At 34.2% G+C, this 21,817-nt stretch overlaps 2 protein-coding genes and 1 pseudogene across 3 annotated transcripts; 2 read left to right on the top strand and 1 right to left on the bottom strand.

Moving 5' to 3' along the window:
• The first annotated feature begins 781 nt into the window (after positions 1 to 781).
• Positions 782 to 4,556, top strand: LOC123229469 (annotated as a pseudogene).
• Positions 4,557 to 8,937: 4,381 nt separating this feature from the next.
• LOC123229468 (alcohol dehydrogenase) lies at positions 8,938 to 11,266 on the top strand. Its single transcript, XM_044655292.1, has 10 exons — positions 8,938 to 9,041; positions 9,178 to 9,314; positions 9,420 to 9,466; positions 9,569 to 9,894; positions 9,983 to 10,065; positions 10,156 to 10,231; positions 10,379 to 10,440; positions 10,538 to 10,633; positions 10,736 to 10,897; positions 11,007 to 11,266. Exons 1-10 carry the CDS (start codon positions 9,005 to 9,007, stop codon positions 11,124 to 11,126), a joined length of 1,146 nt encoding a protein of 381 aa, XP_044511227.1. The 5' UTR covers positions 8,938 to 9,004; the 3' UTR covers positions 11,127 to 11,266.
• A 990-nt stretch (positions 11,267 to 12,256) lies between these two features.
• Positions 12,257 to 20,980, bottom strand: LOC123229786 (putative transcription elongation factor SPT5 homolog 1). Of its 2 annotated transcripts, none has more exons than XM_044655733.1 (22): positions 20,506 to 20,980; positions 18,725 to 18,963; positions 18,450 to 18,596; positions 18,204 to 18,362; positions 18,041 to 18,124; positions 17,578 to 17,648; positions 17,122 to 17,479; positions 16,834 to 16,989; positions 16,643 to 16,740; positions 16,512 to 16,560; positions 16,288 to 16,440; positions 16,061 to 16,204; positions 15,873 to 15,963; positions 15,582 to 15,743; positions 15,446 to 15,494; positions 15,270 to 15,364; positions 15,080 to 15,158; positions 14,154 to 14,208; positions 13,994 to 14,060; positions 13,759 to 13,860; positions 13,034 to 13,134; positions 12,257 to 12,595 (listed from the first exon to the last, which is right to left on the bottom strand). In XM_044655733.1, exons 1-22 carry the CDS (start codon positions 20,828 to 20,830, stop codon positions 12,350 to 12,352), a joined length of 3,030 nt encoding a protein of 1,009 aa, XP_044511668.1. In that variant the 5' UTR covers positions 20,831 to 20,980; the 3' UTR covers positions 12,257 to 12,349. The 2 variants fall into 2 exon arrangements, with proteins under 2 accessions (XP_044511668.1, XP_044511667.1); XM_044655732.1 differs by having other exon boundaries at positions 13,952 to 14,060; positions 20,506 to 20,978.
• Between the last annotated feature and the right edge of the window lie 837 nt (positions 20,981 to 21,817).

The raw sequence follows: 21,817 nt of genomic DNA, 5'->3' as shown, positions 1-21,817 counted from the left end.
AGAAAATAAAAAATGTTCAGAAGTGTGAGTTGGATCACAACCAAGGTGTCACTAAATAGCGATAAAGATTTGGTCGCTAGAGAGGTCAATGATAAGGCAACCCAAAAGGGTGAAATCGGTGCATAAAGAGTCATATTTAGGTTGGAAGATGGTGAGGTAGAGGTGGAAGTCCAAGAAGATATGGTCAATGATGGTAGTGTTAAGTGACTATTGCTGAGAAAGAGAGAGAAGGAGAAGGTGGTAGGAGTGTACACAATTTGATTTGATCTGGTTTAGAAAAATTTTTAAATCAAATTGTAAAAATAGTTTGACAAAATCTCAAACCATTTACTTTAACCAAACTAATTGAATTGAAAATTATGGTTTGTTTCTCCATGGTTTATGATGTAGACTTATAAAAAATTTTCTATGAACCAACATATATGTAGGACACATAACAAGATACCCATATAGAACGTGTTCAAAAGCCTATAGTGTGTACACCTATGTAGTCCAAATTAAATCCAAATACGAAGGTATTTCCTATGAGACCCACATATATGATACAACAATAAAAAAGCAATTGTTTGTCCGTCATGAAACTTGAACTTAAACCATTGCGGCGGGCAACAGAATCTCCATAGGTAGCAATTTTTTTTCAAATCTCTGTCATTTGTTTAATGCCAAGAGAAATAATTACCTACTAACTAAACAAAATACTAATTACTGAATGTTAATGTGGAACTTAACATGGAATACAAGCATACAATGACTTCTGGAAAGACACATAACTGGAAAAAAAATGATCACCTGTTGATAAGCATGGAAACAAAGCGCAACAAGAAGATACTATGCGGCTATAAATTTAACATCCAATCCTTGTCACACAAGATTAGACATATAGTAAACAAATATCGATTTAGATACATCACATTTCTAGTAAAATAAGAATCCTCATATCTATAACAAGTTTTGTTACAAGGTGGAAACTTGCAAGAGATTGTAGGTTTGCAGGTGTAAACTTGACACCTTCTATGAGCAGAACCAAAAAATCTAACAATAGACGTGATTGTTATTATTGAGAAAAAAGTGATGTTGTCTAAAGGTTTATAATCTAGGGATGACCAACCGAAGTGAAGGTTTATAATCTCAACAAGAAAAAAATTAGATCCCAAGACCTTTCATGGATATTTCATTAGTTATTGTGAGCACTTCAAGAGATACAAATTTATAGTCCTTCTTGAGATACCGATGTGGTTGAATCTTTAACAACCAAGTTCCAAGAACTAGATTAATTAGAAGACAATAATATTCAGCCTTTTGAAAGAATGGGAAACAGGTTTTTCAAGTAATATTCCCTTAATTATTGGGTATGGTGGTATTTTACCAAAACCTAGCAGAGAGTCCAATGCAAACAACAGGTTTTATAAACTCCTGTGAAACCTAAGTCTTTTCAGAATGAGACCATTGCAAAAGATCCTATTGCAGATACCATATTAGAATAATTGCCTATGACTGATATCGTTGTTGTTAAATCAATAGCTCATATTCCTGTCAGAAAATCAACTAAAGTAACGAGATAAACATGATATTGGTCAGAATGTATATCTAAGGGGGTGCAAATGGACGCACGATCTGAACCCAAAAAATATTGTCATTCTTCATGCATCTATATTAGTGTTGAGATTCAACAGATTAATTATATGGAATATTGTGCATGAATATATGTAAATAATTTGTACAATAAAATCCCAGGTAAATTAAAAACATCGTTTGCAATTCTCAAATCTGTGTAATCTCAGGGTTGGGCTGGCGCTATGCTGGTTGGTATCCAGACAAAGTGATTTTATGAATGAATTTAATTTGTGCTTTTTTACCTTAATTTCAAGTCAGAGAAAATGATAATTTATAAACCAAAATCCCACACTTGCTTTCCATCTATTAAACCGTGTGCATCACTTGTAAAATAATTATATGATTATATGACAATTTAATTGATACGACATTTTATAAAGATTTTTTTCTACAGAAAGTTACTCAACTTTAATTGATCATATACATAGAATCTACAGTTAAGCCACGTGGTTATCCATGGAGTGCAATCCAGGGCGGTCCTTGTATGCAAAACCAACACATAGTATCATTAGCATGCAGAAATGAAAAGAAGGAAGAAAATTGAATTCAATCCCATGATAACATCATTAAGCACGCTATAAATTGTAGCCCAAAGACACCTCTTTTCTTCACTTCAAACACAAACATTTTGTTCATCTTCAACTCAAAATCAAAATGTCTACCAAAGCTGGTCAGGTCATTCGTTGCAAGGGTAATTTCTCACTTGATCCTCATCTACGATGTTTATAATTTATATTGAAAAATATTATAAAAATAATTGTGCTTTATTCATGATAGTGTTTAATGGGATGATGGGCTTGTTAATTGAATTCTACGAAGGTTGACCTTTGGGTTTTTGAAATAGATTTTGGCTGGTTTTTCATTACGGACAATTAAATTCTTTTTTGTGCAACAAGAAGAGAAACTATTCATGTTTTACATTGTTGTAAACTTGATGATCTACATGATCGCGGCATTGAAATTTTTGTCAATTTATGAGCATAGCTTCAGGTAGCTTCTTGATATAATAATTAATTTATTGGGATTTCTTTTTTAAGTGATTTGCCTCTTTGTGTGTATTTGATTGCAGCTGCTGTGACATGGGAGACTGGAAAGCCACTGGTTATTGAAGAAAAATATTATGAATTCTTGATGTCAAAGATTGTTTTTATTGAAATTGTAATCTCTTTTCCCACATTGTTTGGAAGTTGAGGGGATTACTTTATGTAGCAGGGACAAAAGCCATTGTTTCCCCGCATTTTTGGTCATGAAGCTGGAGGGTATGTGCATCTCTTTGCTTAGACAGAAACTATGTATTAGAAGAGTTCAAAATAATGTTCACATTTGGTATATACACTACTGAGTTATAACTTACTTTCGTTTTTAATTTCTTTATACTTCTGGTATTTAGAATTGTGGAGAGGTAGGGGAAGGAGTAACTGATCTACAACCAGGAGACCATGTCCTTCCTGTGTTCACTGGGAAGTCCAAGGAGTGTCCTCACTGTCAGTCAGAGGAAAGCAACATGTGTGACCTTCTCAGAATCAAACACTGACAGGGGTGTTTTGATTAATGATGGTCAGTCGACGTTCTCTATCAATGGGAAGCCCATATACCATTTTCTTGGGACTTCCACATTCAGTGAGTACACTATTGTTCATGTTGGCTGTGTAGTCAAGATTAACCCTACTGCTCCTCTCGACTTTGTGTATTTAGTTGTGGCATATCCACAGGTTTGTAAGTCCTTTTACTTAAATAAATACTAACCATCCTAGCAATGTTACTAATTTCTAGTTTTGATTGACCGATTAATCTTCTTTGCTGAAGGTCTTGGCGCTACCTTGAATGTTGCAAAACCCAAGAAGGGCCAATCTGTTGCAGTTTCTGGATTGGGTGCTGTTGGTCTCGGTGTAAGTTACCTCTATTACTTTGTGTCAAATAGTCCTTAAAAAGTACCTTAATGAGTAAACATTACGCATCTCTTTTGATATAATTCCCAGGCTGTTGAAGGGGCAAGGATAGTGGGAGCCTCAAGGATCATTGGTGTTGATTTGAACCCAAGCAGATTTGCTGAAGGTAATAAATTACTTATATACTAGTGAATATAAGAGTAGACTCCACCCTATTAAACCACATTATGCATACATTATTGCTTTAGGCACATGCATATGAAAAGATGCATACTTTGTTCAAATCTAGATTATATGAGTTAGCTATTTATTTACTGAGGGAGCTCGATCCATTTATATTTTTGTTTGTAGCTACGAAGTTTGGCTGTACAGAGTTTGTGAATCCAAAAGATTATGACAAACCTGTTCAACAGGTTGGTTCTTTCAACTTTTAAAGTTATTGTGCACATGATTGATCATTGCTTTCTTCTGAGAATTGAGGCATGATTTTGATGTCCAGGTTATTGCTGACATGACTGATGGCGAGGTTGATCGGATTGTTGAATGTACTGGAAACATCCAGTTCATGATTTCAGCATTTGAATGCGTCCATGATGTAATTACTTTTACTTACTAGAAGAATAAATATCCAAAAAGGTAAACAACATTGTTTCTAACTCCTAAATTTGTATGCTTCTCAGGGTTGGGGTGTTGCTGTGCTTGTTGGTGTTCCAAACAAAGATGATGCATTCAAAACTCATCCCATGAACATCCTTAAGGAGAGGACTCTAAAGGGTACCTTCTGCGGAAACTACAAACCTCGCACTGATCTTCTAGAGTTGTGGAACAGTACATGAACAAGGTAAGTTCATGTTTGTACGCAAATCCAGTTTGAGTTCTTTTAAAATAGACTGCGATGGTAATACTAAATCCACCGCCTTGGTGTTGCAGGAGTTGGATTTGCAACTTGAAAATTTTATCACTCACTCTGTACCCTTATCAGAGATCAGTAAGGCTTTTGACTACATGCTTAAAGGAGAGAGCCTGAGGTGCATCATTCGCATGGAAGATTAAGTACCGTCTGTTGTTTCGACTTCTATCTTATCAGAGATCAATAAGGCATTTGACTACATGCTTAAAGGAGAGAGCCTCAGGTGCATCATTCGCATGGAGGATTTAAGTACCGTCTGTTGTTTCGACTTCTGTGGCATCTGATTTATAATATTTGTGTTTTCTTATAATATATCTCCTGTCTAGTTTGCTTCTTCATCTCTCTTTTTCCCTTTCTTTCTTAAACCAAAATCAATGCTCGGTAGTGGCATCTTAATTCTCGATCTTGATAAATTTCAGTTCTCAAGTGGAGCATCTTGCATTTCGAGGAGCCTTGCGATTAAGCCCTGACGAACATCGTAGAATACATGTACATCCAAATTCTAGTGGACAAACTAATCTATCAATCAAATATTTTAAGTCATTAGTCATGATTTGAAAATGCAAGTAACTTTAAATATTTCACAGTGAATTTCTCACTTGAAACTTTTTCAACCCATAAACCCTAAACGCTCACTGCAAGAATAAAACGTGACACCATTGAATTATTGAGTGTAACCATTCTAAAAGAAAGTAGAAATGACTTTTATAATTTGACGAACAGCCTAAAGTTACAACTTGGTTATGGTAACCGATTGTACCCATCAAACTTATAAATTGTCTTGTTATTTATCCACTGAGCTGTCGCTCATGCTCAGTTTCATTTTGTTCATGGGCAAGTTCGTAGACTAAACTTGTCTTCAAGAGAAATTAAAGTTTGTTAACGGGGTTTCTCATCACTTCCTTTTTCTCTTGGCGTTGTTGCATCTGTTAGCTTTCAATGCTGACCTAAGTTCAGTTGAGAGAAGTACATATATAGTTCACATGGAAATGCCCTGATGCCCAATAATTTCTCTGGCCATAAAAAATGGTACTCCACCATCATTCATTCTCCCAAGTCCCGCACCAACACTTCGTCGCTTGATGGTCATGGCTATTCACCAGATCTTCTAAACTTGTATGACAATGTTGCTTATCGTTTCAGTGCACTTTTCTCAAAAAAAGAACTTGAATATTCAAAAAAATCCCCAGGTTTCATCTCATCTAATGAAAACAAATCTGTCGTACTTACACCACCTGCACCATTGAGTTCCTCTCCCTCAATCCATCCTCCGGTCTGCGGCCTGCTTCAAATTATGGTGACGATGTTTTTGTGGGTGTCATCGGCACCAGTATCTGGCCTGAGAGTGATAGCTTTAAAGGTAATAAACTGAGTTCATATCTTGCCAGGTAAAAGGGAGAAAGTCTAGATGAAACAAGAGTATAATTCTTTCATGTGTAACTAGAAAGCTTAATATACAACTGACATATCATTTTAGTATCTAATTTTGTATTCAAAACTATACTTACATACAATGATAGACCTAGAGATATAATATAGAAGGGTCAAATTATGTAAAAGTAATGGAATAATTATAAAGTGATAAAATTTAAATAGGGTTAATGCATATTTTAAAGATTACTTTAATATTTTTAATATATTAAACTAATAATTTTTTAGGTTTAATAAGATATTAAAATACTTATTTTTCATACCCAAATAGGTAATTATAAATGTTTAATACCCAAGCGGAAGTCAGGTGACTCTCCTTAGGTCCATCACTATATATACAGTTTTATGGTTTTTATACCATGTAAAAATTTCATAATTATATGATAACAGTCGATTTTATAATGAATGTGCATAAAAAGAAAGATTTGCAAATTACTAATAATAAATATGAATATGAAGAAAGGTAAGTATATCTATGATGAATTTGAATATTAATGATAAAAGTTTGCAAACATATGATAAATATGATTAAGAAGATGGCCACATCACTTGTATATAGGTGACATTATGTGACAACGGATGAGTGTGAAACTTATGTTTTATATGTTATGGGTAACATTTGTGAATTATTTTATAAAACATGATGGACATTGCTTTTCCTTGTTATTTATGAATATGAAAGTATTTTTATACTTGCTTTTTTTTTTTTGATTAATAAATATGAAAGAGTTTAATACATGTTTTTCCTTGTGATTAACAAATGAGAAAGAAATGAAATCCTTATAACATAATCTTCTATTAACAAGTTAAATATTATGTTTATTTTTAGTTACCAAACTGATGAATTTCTTCACATCTCCGTCATTTTACAAAATAAGTTTTCTAGCATAGTTATAAAATAGAGAATAAAACGAAATTAAGAAGAGTGAAAAGGCGGAGGATTTAGAAACTATTATGATGTAGAGATTTTTTTTTTTTTTTTCAAGAATGATGTCATAGAAATAAGTAACATTCCAATTTAATCTGTTCCGAATTTGGGGTGTTAAATATATGATATTTTGTGTGTTAATGTTGAAAATAATTAAACATGCCACGGATTAAAATCTGTGAAATCTGTAAGTATAAATTTACGTATCCGTTTCAATTTTCGATGAAACGTTTTCGTATTTTATACAAGGTGTTGACGTTAGTCTATTTTCACGATACTATTTACTCACATATTACTTTTCTAATTGAGAGACTGGATCTGTGGTTTTTGTATTTAGTGGAGAATTATTTTCTATTAAAATAAAAAATGGCGTTCTTCTTTTTTTTTTTTTCAGAAGACAGTTAGAACTTTATATAAGAGTCTAACTGTCAATAATAACTATTAATAACTGTTTTTTAGTAGTTAATCAAATCAGATCAGGTCAATCTGTCATAGGTAAACTCGGATCCAATAGTTAATTTCATAATAATATTTCAATCCAAATTGGATGTAAATACAAAAGACTATTTCGACAGTCTAATTTGTTTACAGTCTAGAAACTCTGAAAGAAGAAAACAAGATAAACACATTGGATGTGACTAACAAATTGTCAATGAGTAAAAAAATATATGTTTTTATGTGCAAAACATTGGATCGAAGTTGGTTTTCAGAAGAAGGTCAAAGAAATAAATTAATAAAAGTTTGACATATAAAAGCAATAAAATAGAAAATACCCAACGGTCTCTGTTTAACTGTTTTGTAAAAGCTTTGTTTAAGACTAGTTTTTTGTATTTCTATATTTTCTCTTAATTTTGAGTCCTTTCCAATACACATTTGACAACTAGTATTATTTTTATGTATTTTTATTATAAATAATTATTGAAAGATGGAGCAAATTAAAACAGGAGAGGGAAAACAGTGAAAACACACTGGAAATGAAATACAGTATTTGAAAATTGTATAGTCGTACACAATTTAATAATACTAGTTGACATAAACTAGTTAGGCCAAAGGATTATTTCCCACCCAGGATTTAGCCTACTATCAAAAACAGACTCTCAACAGTTGATAAATTCAAACCCCTATCCATGAGTTAACTTTTGTTTAAATTTTCAGATATAGGTAAAGGTCAAATTATCATTTCACCACTAAACATTAAAACTTTGAAAGTTAATATTATCTATCAAATTTTAAAAACTAACACTTTACTTTATTCTTAAAGTTTGAAAAGTTAATATTTCACCCCTAGAGTTTGCTTCTTTTCTCCAATCACCACCGTTTCGATTGAAAATCGAGGCTTTTAACCAATCTTCTAGATTTAATCATGAAAGACAACCATCTACCACTATAAAGGATGATGTTCATCATCTAAATCTAGAAGAAGTGACGAACGAAGCATCGTTCTTTATCGTGTCTTGTAGATTTGGATTACACTTCATCGTCTAAATATGAACGATTAAGGGTTATCCTTTATTAGAGAAGATTGTTGGATGATCTTCATCGAAAAAGGTTGATGGTCAGATTCATTAAGTCATTAAAGATGAAACCTAGAAGATGGGGGGGGGAGTGAATTTTTTTAAAGTTAATCATAAGAAAAATCGTTAATTTTCTAAACTAAAGGGAGAAAATGAAATAAATTTTTAAGGTTTTATGGTTTATTGATAAAATGATTATTTTATCCTTAATTTTAACTAATAATTTTAATAAAAATTAATTCATATGTGAGTATTTAAGTTTTTGAACTATTATGAATGCGTTTTGAAAATTAAGTTAAAACTTGGGTGGAAAGCAGTCCTTTGGCTAACCAATTATAATGGTCAATTGAAAAAGGTCGGTGGGGTCTAATTTGCCCAATTGGCATCTGCGTTGACCTCCTTAAATCTTTATATTAATCTTGACCAATTAGCATTAAGAAAAGGATGAACCGACCGCTAAACCGTGGAGTTTTGAATCCCAGGAACCAAAACCTGGGAATGCTGTTGTCACAGCCGCCAAATAGCATGTTGTTTTCGAAAACTGTTTAGTTGAAAATTCTAAATTAAGCCATCAACAATCTCTGCCTTGATGGAGTATAAATATCCCCTCAAAGTGGAACCATTACCCACTGAGAAAAAAAAAGTCCTAAAGCTTATAAAAGGTTTAATCCTTCAGTTTTGTGTTTGATTTGTTTTCCATTTCAAAATATAAGAAGAGATGGAATGCACTGCTGGCCAGGTCATCCGTTGCAAAGGTACACTGTTTTGATATTTTTACATAAATAAAAGTTAAAAGAATTTATGCTTAACGTGGACTCAGGTTTGGAGTTTGATGTGTCTCAGTTATCACTCATTTTCGTGACTAATAAGTTGTGTATTCTTTTATGTTAGCTGCTGTGGCGTGGGAAGCTGGGAAACCATTGGTGATTGAAGAAGTTGAAGTGGCTCCTCCACAGGCTAATGAAGTTCGTTTGAAGATCCTCTACACTTCCCTTTGTCACACTGATGTTTACTTCTGGGAAGCCAAGGTAAATACCTGTACCATCGTTAACTTTACAAATAATAACTTTTTGTGGTGATCAATTTTACACAGTGACTGAATGCATCAAAATGATTTGTTTTTTCTTTTCCAGGGGCAGAACCCTTTGTTTCCTAGAATCTATGGCCATGAGGCTGGAGGGTATGTGAACTTTCGCATTTGTAAATCAATTTCATTATGCCAATGTACATTTCATTTATTCATATGCTAAACTGATTGTTTATGGTGTTTGTTGGTGAATAGGATTGTGGAGAGTGTTGGTGAGGGGGTGACTGATCTCAAACCAGGTGACCATGTGCTCCCTGTGTTCACTGGAGAATGCAAAGATTGTGCTCACTGTAAATCTGAAGAGAGCAACATGTGCGATCTTCTCAGGATCAATCCTGATAGGGGTGTTATGCTTAGTGATGGAAAATCAAGATTCTCCATCAATGGCAAACCAATTTATCATTTTGTTGGCACATCAACCTTCAGTGAATACACAGTGGTTCATGTTGGGTGTGTTGCTAAGATCAACCCCTTGGCTCCTCTTGACAAAGTTTGTGTTCTCAGCTGTGGAATTTCAACAGGTACGGAAACATGGGAATTTTTGTATCAATGAAAAACTCATTTCGTTGTTGAATTGGTGAATAATTGATGTCTTTTGTTGTTTATAAGGCCTTGGTGCCACTCTTAATGTTGCCAAACCTGCAAAAGGGTCATCAGTTGCTATCTTTGGCTTGGGTGCTGTGGGGCTTGCTGTGAGTATCTTTATCTACCCATATGAACTGTTTTAGTGCTCCTTTTTTTCAAATCCCCATACCCATATTTTGTTGTCTCCATTGGATTAGGCTGCTGAAGGAGCTAGGATTGCTGGGGCTTCTAGGATTATTGGTGTTGATTTGAATTCAAATAGATTTGAAGGAGGTAAGCTATCTGTTCCGCACAACTAAACCACAAGGCATTGAGTATTTATAGAGTTAAAAAAAGACAAGTTTATCACAAAAAATGAAACAAATGCTTCATATTTATCAGCTCAACTTTGAAGGAATATTTTGTACTTTGTATTTTCAGCAAAGAAATTTGGAGTGACTGAATTTGTGAACCCAAAAAACCACAAGAAACCAGTTCAAGAGGTTTGTCTATGATTTCTTTTTCCTTATATTTGCGTCAGTGTTCACAATCATATTTCAAATGTTCTAAACAATTAGCCTACACATATTGAATTGCCAGGTTATCGCTGAGATTACCAATGGAGGTGTGGACCGAAGCGTTGAATGTACTGGAAATGTTGACGCCATGATTTCTGCATTCGAATGTGTCCACGATGTAAGTTCACATTCCTCCTACATTAAACTAAGTTTAGCTTCAACTATTAGTTTAAAAATCCTCCTTTTGAGAATAGTAATGAGGCATAAACTACAATCTCAGGGTTGGGGTGTTGCTGTTCTAGTGGGGGTACCTCATAAAGATGCGGTGTTCAAGACTCACCCCGTGAACTTACTGTGTGAAAGAACAGTCAAGGGCACATTCTTTGGAAACTACAAGCCTCGTTCTGACCTTCCCTCTGTGGTGGAAAAATATATGAACAAGGTACACTAACTAATTCCAATCCCACCAGTTTTAAGAGTAATTATCAATTCTGGAAAAAGTTTAATAGTGACTAAAATTACACTGATTGACTTGATGTAAAATGTTGCAGGAGCTTGAGCTAGAAAAGTTCATCACACATTCAGTTTCGTTCTCAGAGATCAACAAGGCCTTCGAGCTTATGCTTAAAGGCGAAAGCCTTCGATGCATTATCCGCATGGAAGAGAACTGATTCGAAGAAGCAGAGTTTTCTGGAGTTGCCCATAAATAAAAAAGCACTTTTTTTATGTATAAAATTGTGTCTTTTGTGTTCAGTTGCTGTACTCTTGCATATTACTTTTGCATAAAATCAAAACACTTTTATTAGCATAATTTCACTGTTGTCAAAATAGTAAATCTCGTATTAATAAAACATAAAAAAAATATTAAGTTTGTATATTTATCTTATATCCTTCAAAAATACTAAAATATAGTTGATTAAATAGTCAAAAATAAAATTATGATATACTAGTTATTAAACCAGAAATATTACATACGATAATGAATTAGGTTATTAAACTAGAGATATTATAATTTTAGGGTAAAAAATTTTGCAAGTTCTATACCTAAACAAGAACTTAGTAAAAGAACATTTCACATTCAATTTTTAATAATAAAATTGCTCTTATATATTTTGACTTTTCTTTTTAAATTCCAATACAATATTTGAAATCAATTGGTAAAAAATGTGGGAACAATTTCAGCATCGGCAGGGATAGAGGTGTCAAGAGGGTTGTCGGCCCAAGGCCTGGCACAAACCCTCCTTTTTTGGGCCCAGTCTATAGTGTTGCAAATTATGACTTGGGTTGTAAAGTTTCTCCTACCCGACATTGTACTCAATTTTTAAAATATTTATTAATTATTTATTATTATATAGAAAATTCAAATAATTAATACAAGAAATCTAAAAGTATTTATCAATGTTATAGAGAATTAAAAAATAATAATAAATTATTGTTAATATTATAAGAAAATCAAAAGTTAATATAGAAAAAATAATGGGTTAATCTGTTACAAGCCATAGACCACCCATGAGAAGCCCAGCATGACATAACCTGTTATAACACAGGTCATACCGTGGACTTTTAATATTTGTGTAAGCCAACCCGATTCCCCAAACCTATTACCGTGCAAACCTCGGCCGTGTCACGCCCAACCCACAGCCAAGAGGTCTTTTGCTCATTTATAAACGCTATATTTGCAAGGCGGAATGAAATTGAAACAGTGGAAAGGGGGAAAAATAAATTAAAATGGGGGAGCGTGCTTTCGTTATTGGGATTAAATCCTCGAAATTTTACTCAAAATTAAGTATGAAGAAAAATATACACTATGAATTCCCTCAAAATTTTACTCAAAATTAAGGATGAAGAAAAATATACACTATGAATTTTGGTTTACTGCCATATTAATGGCCTATTATGGTTGGGCTAATTTTGCTAATATAACCATGTCTAATATCTTAACATCCAGTGTGTCATCTACTTTTACAATCCCATCGGTACCATCCACACCGATTAATTTCCCAGTCGCACCTCGCAGTGCGCCACCCATGATCTTGATCTTGTCATTTTTCCTTGGCACAACTACTTCAATTTCCGTTGGAAGGGCTGAAATTGTATCACCATTACCACTCGCACCAAGCGCCACTCTACAAGATCCATCCTGCAACATACCAGAGTTCGGTTAAAAATACGTACACAAAATCCCTCAATACTGTGCATGCTTCTCCATTGAGAAGCCAGTGAATCTGTGCTTGTCCTTGCTATATTTATCATATCAAATCAAATTATTCTAATAATATGAAAAAATTGTTTGAGCTGATCCTTTAAAACTGATAAACAGCAGGACAGCTCCCTTATAAGCTTTTCGCGATGCCTTTAATCTAAACTTCTAACCACCAAAAACTAATTTTGGGGTAATTCATAAACAAATGTCAATAATGAGAGAAAAGGAAAACCATAAACTCTTGGCTTATGGAAGACTTTCAATATTAATGAACTGCCTAAGCAGACAATTTTTGGATCAATGTTTAAACAATGTGTAGACTGAAGCTACGTTACAAGCAAAATTTTAAGCTACAAGTGTTACTGGAATACATACTGGAAGCACTTCTCGGATAACTCCCATTTCAGTTTCCTCTCCAGACTTACGTACATTAACCAAGATGTCTGGCATGAACCATGGTCCTTCATTGTCCGATCCTGCAATTTAGTCATAACGATTAAAACCCTGAATTCAATAACAAAAACTCAAGAGTTTTCACTAACAAGACGGCTTTTCCCAATGAAAAAAATAACATGTCCAAACATCTTCCATTTATGGAGTCAAACACCTAAGAAGGTGGACTTAAAGCTTAGTTTAGCATATGAAGTACCTAGAACCAAAAGCTTAAATTCAATCTTATAGGAAACAAGATAGCTCCTTAATTAAGCTACGTGAACCGAGTACATCAACTTAAGGACCACATCAGTTTTTTTTGAAATGACACTTTTAAATCCAGCTACTTGGTAACCCGATAAAAATTGGTTGAGATAAGATCTTTTCTGAGCTTCATTAAATTCTAATTGGATGGGTTTAAGCAGCAAATGACTAGGGAAGAAAGATAATGGATCACCTTATTCCCTAAGGAAATAAATAAGCAATTTTAGTATGCTGACTGTTTTGACTGACATGTTAAGATTTGCAAGTTAATACAAACCTAACATAAAGTATAATCTGCACTAGAATATCAATTAAATAAGGAAAGGGAGAATATGTAAGTAGAAATCTAATCCTTCACATCCCACAATTTTATACTTGCAAAGGGAGGAAACCATTGATCGCACCTATAACAGGAGACATAGCATCCGGACCACCAGTTCCTGGTGTCATTGGTGTCATAGGTTGCCCACCTGGAGTTGATGGCAGGTAAGGACTTGGAGCATTCGCTGCAACAAAAACTTGACATCAATTACATTCACACTAAGAACAAACATAAATTACCAAAACAAATTAAATATAGCATAATGATAAAACTACCATAGGCAGAACTGCTATCTCTTGGTGTTCCGGCGTCACTACCTGGAGTATTAGCCCATCCTGAACCAGGTGTAGGTGCTTCATAAGCAATTGAAGGTGGACTATCTAGCTGGAAGAAAACAACAGCAATTTTGATATATAAGCAAAGAACAAGTGAAATCTTTATCTTGTGGCTACAGCCATATTGTAAAAGAGATCCAACCTGATATTGTGGACTGGTTACCCAAGAAGCAGGGTTTCCCTCCTCCCAATTATCCCTGTTTGTTATCATGACAATTCCAAAGATCATCCATCAGTAAAAATAAGGGATACTGATGCAGTTGAAATAGGAGTAGTATTTTTTAGAGTTCTATTTCAACTATATAAACCATGTAATTTCAATGTTTCGTGCTTTAATAGGAATGGGCTATCTTATGGGGTTGATGATTATTATGGAATAAGATTTGGATCTTTACTAGTTATCAAAGAGTGTATTTGATCCATGACTTCTGATATTGAAATTGTTTTTCGTCTCTTAAATGCTATCAAAATGGTGTGAATGATATACAAAAGTGTACAAAAACTCCAAATCAATGTAAACGATTTCCAAAGTTGTTTTCAAAACTATTTAATATGAAATCTTTTTCTATATTCTTCCTGTTCTTCCTCTTCTATTGATGTAGTTTCTCCCTCTTTTTCTATACTTCTTTTATCTATTTTCTAATTCTTGATTATCTATCTGTATTATTCTTCTCCCTATGCCTCAAAAACTATTAAGTGCTATAAAGAACAATCAATGATATTGAGAACTCACAAACCCTTTAAATACAATGAATATAAAGGTTTAGAACATGATAACAATTCTGCATATTTTTAAAGTTGCATTGCACACAACATTTCTTAATTAAAAGCAATGAATCCTTTCACCTTCAGATGCATTTTCAGGTGCTTTTTCATACTGTAAATTGTGTTACAATGTGGTGGCATGATAATGATTTGAATTTACCAAAATGACAAGTAATTCAGAACTATTGAGATACCAAAAGTTAATTAATTTTACCATTGTTTTCAACATGTAAAATCCTAGAAGATAAGTAAATAAAATAGATCAAGGAGAATGCAGAATTTGATCAGGTTTTAAGGCAAAACCTTGGTGGACTCATTGGGGTGTAAGGATTCCAGGCCCGGTCACGCATTGGTGTCCTCATGCCATCGTGAATCGGTGTTGCTGCAAGATATATTAAGGAAATAATTAAATATACCTAATATGCTGGCCAATAATGAATACATCCAAATTCTATGGGAAAGCAGTAGATCAAGAAGATTTAAAAGACAATACCTCCAGCATCTCTCATTGGAGTATTGTAAGGACGTAGTGGAGTTCGTGAGGGATGCATTGGAGTTTCACTTCCAATACCATAACGAGGAGCATCACTGGCATAGCACAATCAGATATAGAATCAGACTTCCAAAATTGTGACAATATATAACAACCTGAAACATAACTCTACATACCGGTATGGTGTTGAAACAACCACATTGTCAGAGATATAACTACGATCAACTGCACATAAAACAATTGTCAATTGTCCATACAGAGAACCAGGAAAAAGAAATGAGATCAGGCTTGCCCACAAGAGCAGAAACTTGCCTGTAACAACCTTCATTTGTGACTCCAACTCAACACGAACAGATTGTCCCTTAATTTCTACAACCCGCCCACGGTAGCCCTTGAAAGGGCCTTGGCGAATTTTTACTGTAGTTCCAATAAGAGGATCATGCCCTCCTCTTCCACCTCTCTGCCTTTCTCCATCTGAACCATTCAAGCAGAAGGTGAAAAATTATTCCACAGTACTTTGACCCAAAAAGTGTCAACTCAGTAAGAAAAAGTCAACTGATGATAAAAGTTTGTTAAACAAGTGGTTATCATCAAGAAACATACAGTCATTTTGATGGCCCCCTCTAGAAAATCTCCTTGGGGATTGGGGTACACGAGGTGGAGGTCTATGATTGTTAAATCTAAAAGCATCACCCTGAAAGATTTTGAAACACAAGTGAGCCAAAACCTACATATAAAATTTTAACCAAAACAATACTTTAATGTATACAGTAAGAGCATATAAGGCGTACATTTCTATCGCCATTGCCACGTGATCCACCCACAACAGTACAAGAACTAGATTTAGCACATATAAAGCCAGCATGCTCAAGATGATGGCGATCATAGATGAACAAAATACCTCTGTATATGTGTTCTACAGGACCTTGCTTGCCCTAACAAGGTAAAATGTGGAACCAGTTAACTACATAAACTACAGTAATAGCAACCCGAGGCAAATTAGAGATGAGAATCCTACTTTGCATGGACCCTCAAGGATCCTAACAACATCTTTCACTGAGACAGTATTCTTATTCTTATCTTGCACATTTGATTTCTTCTCGATCTTGTATTTTATTTCTCTCAATTTAACAAGAGCAACCTCTGGTCTGTCAGGAATTCCTTTCAAAACCTGGACAAAATGTAACATGCTTAGAAAGCTCAAAGAGAATAGCCGGTTAGGCTTTAAGTAACAGCACTGACCTGAAATGCTTCACTTTCCACACGTATGATAACACCGAAACTATTGTTACTGCACCAAGATAAAAGGCACATAAGAAACAAATGAAAAACTGATTATCAATCGTTTGACTCATCAACGAGCAAGAGCATACTCCAATAGCACAAGATCATGAAGCTCATAGTCCCCGATTTTTGTTACACCAGTGGTAACCTCAGAGCTCTCCACAACATCATCAGCAAACACACGGATCTGAAGAGAACAGATATATTATTATTAGTATTATTATTTTAAATACATTTCCATTAAAATAGTTATTCCTGAAGACAGGAGTTAGCTTCTCACATGTTCCTTGGTAGTATCAGATAGAATGATCAGAACATGCTGTTCAACCTTTACAACCATGCCAGTGGCACCTTCCTGCGTCCCAGAGACAACTTTCACATGATTCCCAGGTTCAAAATATTTGCATAGTTCTTTTTGATTAAGAGCAAGAGTTTTCTGCAGAAAGCCAGCCATAAAAAGACCAATCAATTTCCAGTAAGCAGAACAATTGTTAGCCCTCACTTAGTAAAAAAATACTTTTGAAAAATAACCAGCGAAAAAGATACTGGGTATCTAATAAGTTCTTACTGGAAGTCCTTTCATTTCTGGTCTGACATGTACATTCTCTTCATCAACCTTCTCAACCCATCCTTTCAAATTTTTGAGATCTCCCTTGATGACAATAACTGCATCACCCTTCATAAAATGCCCTTTCTTTCTGTTTGCAAATAAAGTTGAAAGACTAGCTATGTCACTTTCTCCATTCTCCCCAGGTGTTCGGAATTTTTCCAATTCATCAAAAGTTGGTTTTATGTTCACAGTGCTAATTGATTTTGTTGACACTGTTTTGTACAAAAATCCATCTTTGAACAGCATGCCACCAATATTCTCAAAATAATCACCAGTGATTGGATCTCTTCTACGCTCTACGCGTATATGCAATTCCCTGACATAAAGCAGAAAAAAGGGGGCTCAACAGGTAATGAATTATGCTACAAAGACAATTGATATTTGATGATTTAGAAAGGGCACAATTAATAGTACCTAGCTTCATCAACATTCATAAAACGTGGAGGAGGGACAAACGCCTTTTTCTTTGGAGTGTCTCTACCTTCCTGTGTCCCAAAATAAGATTTTCATTATAAACAGTATACAACAACACCTACTCCAAGAAAAGTCCACATAGCAACAAATAAAATGAAACCCAACAATAGCAAGTATATTTATGCAATCAATATGAAAACTTTCCTTTCTTTAATAATTCTTTGTTTTTCTAATAATAAACTATGAACTTTTAATTAAGTCAGTTAAAGGTGAAAAGATCCAATGTCAACCAAGTTCCCAAAAAGAATCAAAAGTCCACTAGATGGGAAAAATACCTGTCATAACTAAGGCCATTACTGGACTAAATTCACATTTTGTTGATTCATTCATACACAAGGACCCAGAACAACTATGATACCAATCAAAGGGAAATAGCCCAAAAAAAAGGTAACAAATATCATACCAACTTATTTGCAAGAGCCTGCAAGTCTATTCTTGGGATTAATTTCACCCTTACTCTCTGTCGCACATTGTCCACATCAACTACCTATAAAACACAAAAATTAGAAATTAGAAAATTCTGATTGAGCAAGCATGTCACAGAGAATATAGGGTACAGATCATACTTTAGCAAGGTCCCCCTTGTAACTTCCAAGCTTCATTCTGACCCAAGTATCCCTAGAAAGATCAATTGCTTTGCTTTCAACTGAAAGCACATCAGTCATTTCTCTTATAGGAACAAGCATTACTTTCTGGGAGAATATATTTCGCAGACCTTTGCATGCCTGATTCAGAAGCCAATCAATGATAGATCAAACTTCAATAACATCGTACCATTAAACCAGAATAAGTTTAAAGCAGAAAAGATATACCTCCTTCACATGGGCTTCTTTATCTGCTTCAACGTATATGTAGTTTTTCAGGTGATCAAGTGCAATAGCAGACCTAATCTGCAGCTCAGCTCCTTTATCTATATACTTTTGCATTAGACAGACAGCAGCCTCTCGTTCACGGCCAATCTAACATAAAAGAACACAGTTAAACATGATATGCCTCCCCAACCTAAATCTTCAGCAGACATGAATAAGAAATTAACAATATAAATGCAAGATACATCAGCTTAACCTCATCAGAATTATAACCATACCGCACATTTAACCATCCACAGCTTTGGATCCCTAACAGATGGCAAAAGCGCTTGCTGCTCCACATCTGTGGTCTCCTCATCATATTCTGTGTGACTTGATCTCGCATATCTTGCCTGAATTCTTCTCTCAAGATCTTCAACATCTTCTGCCTCATCCTCCCGAGGCAGCAGTGGACGACGATGAATCCCTCGACCACCAACTTCATCAGGTAGGTCAGCCCCACCATCAGCAATGAAATCTGCATTTTCCATAATAAATTAATCAGCAATTTCAGAAAAAGCAGGAATAAGCTGATTGAAAACTAGAATCAACAGAAACAGAAAACTTCAGTGTATGCACAAGAGAAGTTAAATTATAATTATTAACGTCAATTATTGAAACAAACAAAAAATGGTTTAAGTGACTAAAAGAGACACATGCATTCTAATTTCTAATTTATTATAGAAAAATCTATACTGTAATTACATAGCTGTCATCTATAAAAATCTAAAAGAACGAGTTCCAAAAAGCTGAAAAGTCAGAACCGTGAAAGTAGTTATCCAATGATTCTGGTGAAAATTTTACCAAGAAATGGAAGGATGAAAATATCAAGAAAACACACCCAAAAGGGGTATTAAGCATCATGATCAATATCAAAGACCAAATAGCTTCCTGATAATAAAAGAATTTGCAGATATAGAATCATGAGTCCAGAATATAGCTACTACAACATGCAGCCGTAACTGATACATAAAGTTCAGGTTAACCTATATATTGTGGAAGATGTAAAATAAACAAGTCAATTGTAATTGTAAGAGAAAGAACCATAAGAAAAATATTCAAATTAGAAATCCATCACTCCACAAGTCAATGAGGATTATGCCATTGAAATTTCAAATCAAATGACAGACATGTAAATGCTTAAGAAACGTCAATACAAACAGATCCGTCACTTCTTCTATAATAAATAAAGAATAAGTTTTATCCATTACACTACTCATTCAAGCATAAAATAATCCAAAAGACATTATAATTGCAACTCAACTCCTATATTTAATTTACATAAATATTTCGTGCTTCATTTCTAAAGACATGACTCAAGGAACTTCGATTCTAAAATTGATTTCTAAAGACATGACTCAAAATTAATTTCACACGCCTGTACAACAGCAAAATTTCTATAGATGCTCAGCAAATTATCTCAGTCACCCAATTGGAAGCCATATTCCAAATCAATCGTAGCAATACCACTTATTCATCACACAAATAAAAAATAAAGAGCAACTGTTAATCCAAAAAGAAAAAAAAAGTGTTAATTAAGGCAGCAATGACCATATGCAATGATAGTTATCAAACCACAACCTCCTAAATTCTAAATTACCAATCCGGATATCATTAACAATTGCATAACAAAAACACAAATATCAACAAGCACTCAACAAACCATTCTTCAGGGCATTTTTATCATATTTATAAAATATCATCAATTATAAACACTCCTCAAAGCACGCTCCTAATCAATAACAACTAATGAAAAACTTTTCTATCCTTAACTGTTTCATTTCTACTTTCCATTCCATCATGAAGTTTCACATAATTAATCCTCATCACTTAACCCTACCTCCACCCAAAATTTACAAACCAATCAATTTCTACACAATCTTTCACTATCTCTAACCTAATTTCAATCACTAAACCTTCTTTCCACTAAATTTCGAATACCATCCAGCAAAATACTTAAACCAAAAAAAGAACAAATATTTCCACTGAACTCATTTCACTCAAATTCTAGAACACATACCGTCGTCCCCTTCCTCTTCCTCCTCGTCTTCTTCACTATCTACTTGTGCCTCCCAATCGATAAAATTCGACCCCGTCCGTCTCTTGGCCTTATGTTTTCTCCCGCCGCCGCCTCCGCCGCCGTAATCTTCATCCCCATCGTCATAATCTTCCTCTTCCTCGTCCTCGTCCTCCTCGGCCACATCATCAATGAATTCAGATCTCCTGCGCTTCTTACTGGAGCGATCATCTTCCTCCTCTTCATCCTCCAAGTCGTCCATGGCTTGCTCGTCGTCGTACTCGTCATCGTACATTTCGTCTTCGTCTTCGCCTTTTCGGCGAGGCATGGCTGATAATTTAGGTGAGTCTTGAGTAAGTAAAGTTAATGAAGGCTTGGTTTAATTGTAGATTTGTGTGAAAAAAAGAAGAAAGACAAAAAAAACCCTAGGGTGATTCCAAGTCTTAAGATGGTTCCGCTGTGGCTAATGTTAGAAGTCTGTTAATTTTATTTTGAAAAAAAAAAAAAAGGCTGAAGAAAGGACTTGGGTATTGGGGCTATCTATTTGAGCCTTCTGCCTACTTTTGTCTTACTGTAAAAATAAATTAAAGCCAAAGCATAAAAATGTTTAGTAAACTGACAACTTTCACCTGTTAACTTTAAAAAACTTCAATATACATTTATCTACTAAAATTCACTATTATAATAAGAATAAAAATATTATTTAATAAAACTATTTAAAAAAATTAAAAATTTATCACATTCTCTTTTAAATTTAAAAATTTAACAATTTTTCTCAACCATAGATTTGAAAAGTGACTGAATTCTCCTTAGGTTTTCTTTTTCTTTCTTTAGTGACTATCTCTGATAGCTAACCTTCTCAGACTCTTCTTCTTAGGCCAAAACATATTAATCTTTAGCCAAAACGATTGGACAAAGATGATTTGTCTTTATCCTACTAAAATGCATGATTTAGCTTGATCTCCGACTAGAGAGAAAGATAAAATGAAGGTTGGTGGTTGATCGGGATTGAGGTTGTCATCAGGGAAGGGAAAAGAAAATCCTATGAGACATTTGATCAATTTTCAAACATTGGATTGAAGGAAAATGATAGATTTTTAAATTTAGAAAAAAATATGATAAATTTTTAATCTTTTAAATAATTTTATTGATGATATTTTTACCCTAAATTTTAATTATTAATTTTAAAATATAAATAGATATTTAAAATTTTAAAGTTAATGGTGGTAATTTGTTTTTTCATTAAACCTTAGGTGGGACATAGTACTTTGGCCTAAAATTAATTAAAATAGTAGAAAGAAGGTTAAGTGATTGA

Source organism: Mangifera indica, chromosome 11 (assembly GCF_011075055.1).
Source record: "Mangifera indica cultivar Alphonso chromosome 11, CATAS_Mindica_2.1, whole genome shotgun sequence".
In the NCBI taxonomy this organism is placed as follows: domain Eukaryota; kingdom Viridiplantae; phylum Streptophyta; class Magnoliopsida; order Sapindales; family Anacardiaceae; genus Mangifera; species Mangifera indica.
This window is presented reverse-complemented; position numbering and strand designations above follow the sequence as displayed.

What these genes read in the sequence shown, in the direction of transcription:
- LOC123229468 (XM_044655292.1), top strand. Translation starts at nt 9,005, where the DNA reads ATGGAATGCACTGCTGGCCAGGTCATCCGTTGCAAAG. An exon ending in TTCAAATAGATTTGAAGGAG is followed by an intron (nt 10,232 to 10,378) that starts GTAAGCTATCTG and finishes TTGTATTTTCAG; the next exon opens with CAAAGAAATTTGGAGTGACT. An exon ending in TGGAAAAATATATGAACAAG is followed by an intron (nt 10,898 to 11,006) that starts GTACACTAACTA and finishes AAAATGTTGCAG; the next exon opens with GAGCTTGAGCTAGAAAAGTT.
- LOC123229786 (XM_044655732.1), bottom strand. Translation starts at nt 20,830, where the DNA reads ATGCCTCGCCGAAAAGGCGAAGACGAAGACGAAATGTACGATGACGAG. An exon ending in GTGGCAATGGCGATAGAAAT is followed by an intron (nt 15,964 to 16,060) that starts GTACGCCTTATA and finishes AAAATCTTTCAG; the next exon opens with GGTGATGCTTTTAGATTTAA. An exon ending in ACCCCAATGAGTCCACCAAG is followed by an intron (nt 14,209 to 15,079) that starts GTTTTGCCTTAA and finishes GATAACAAACAG; the next exon opens with GGATAATTGGGAGGAGGGAA.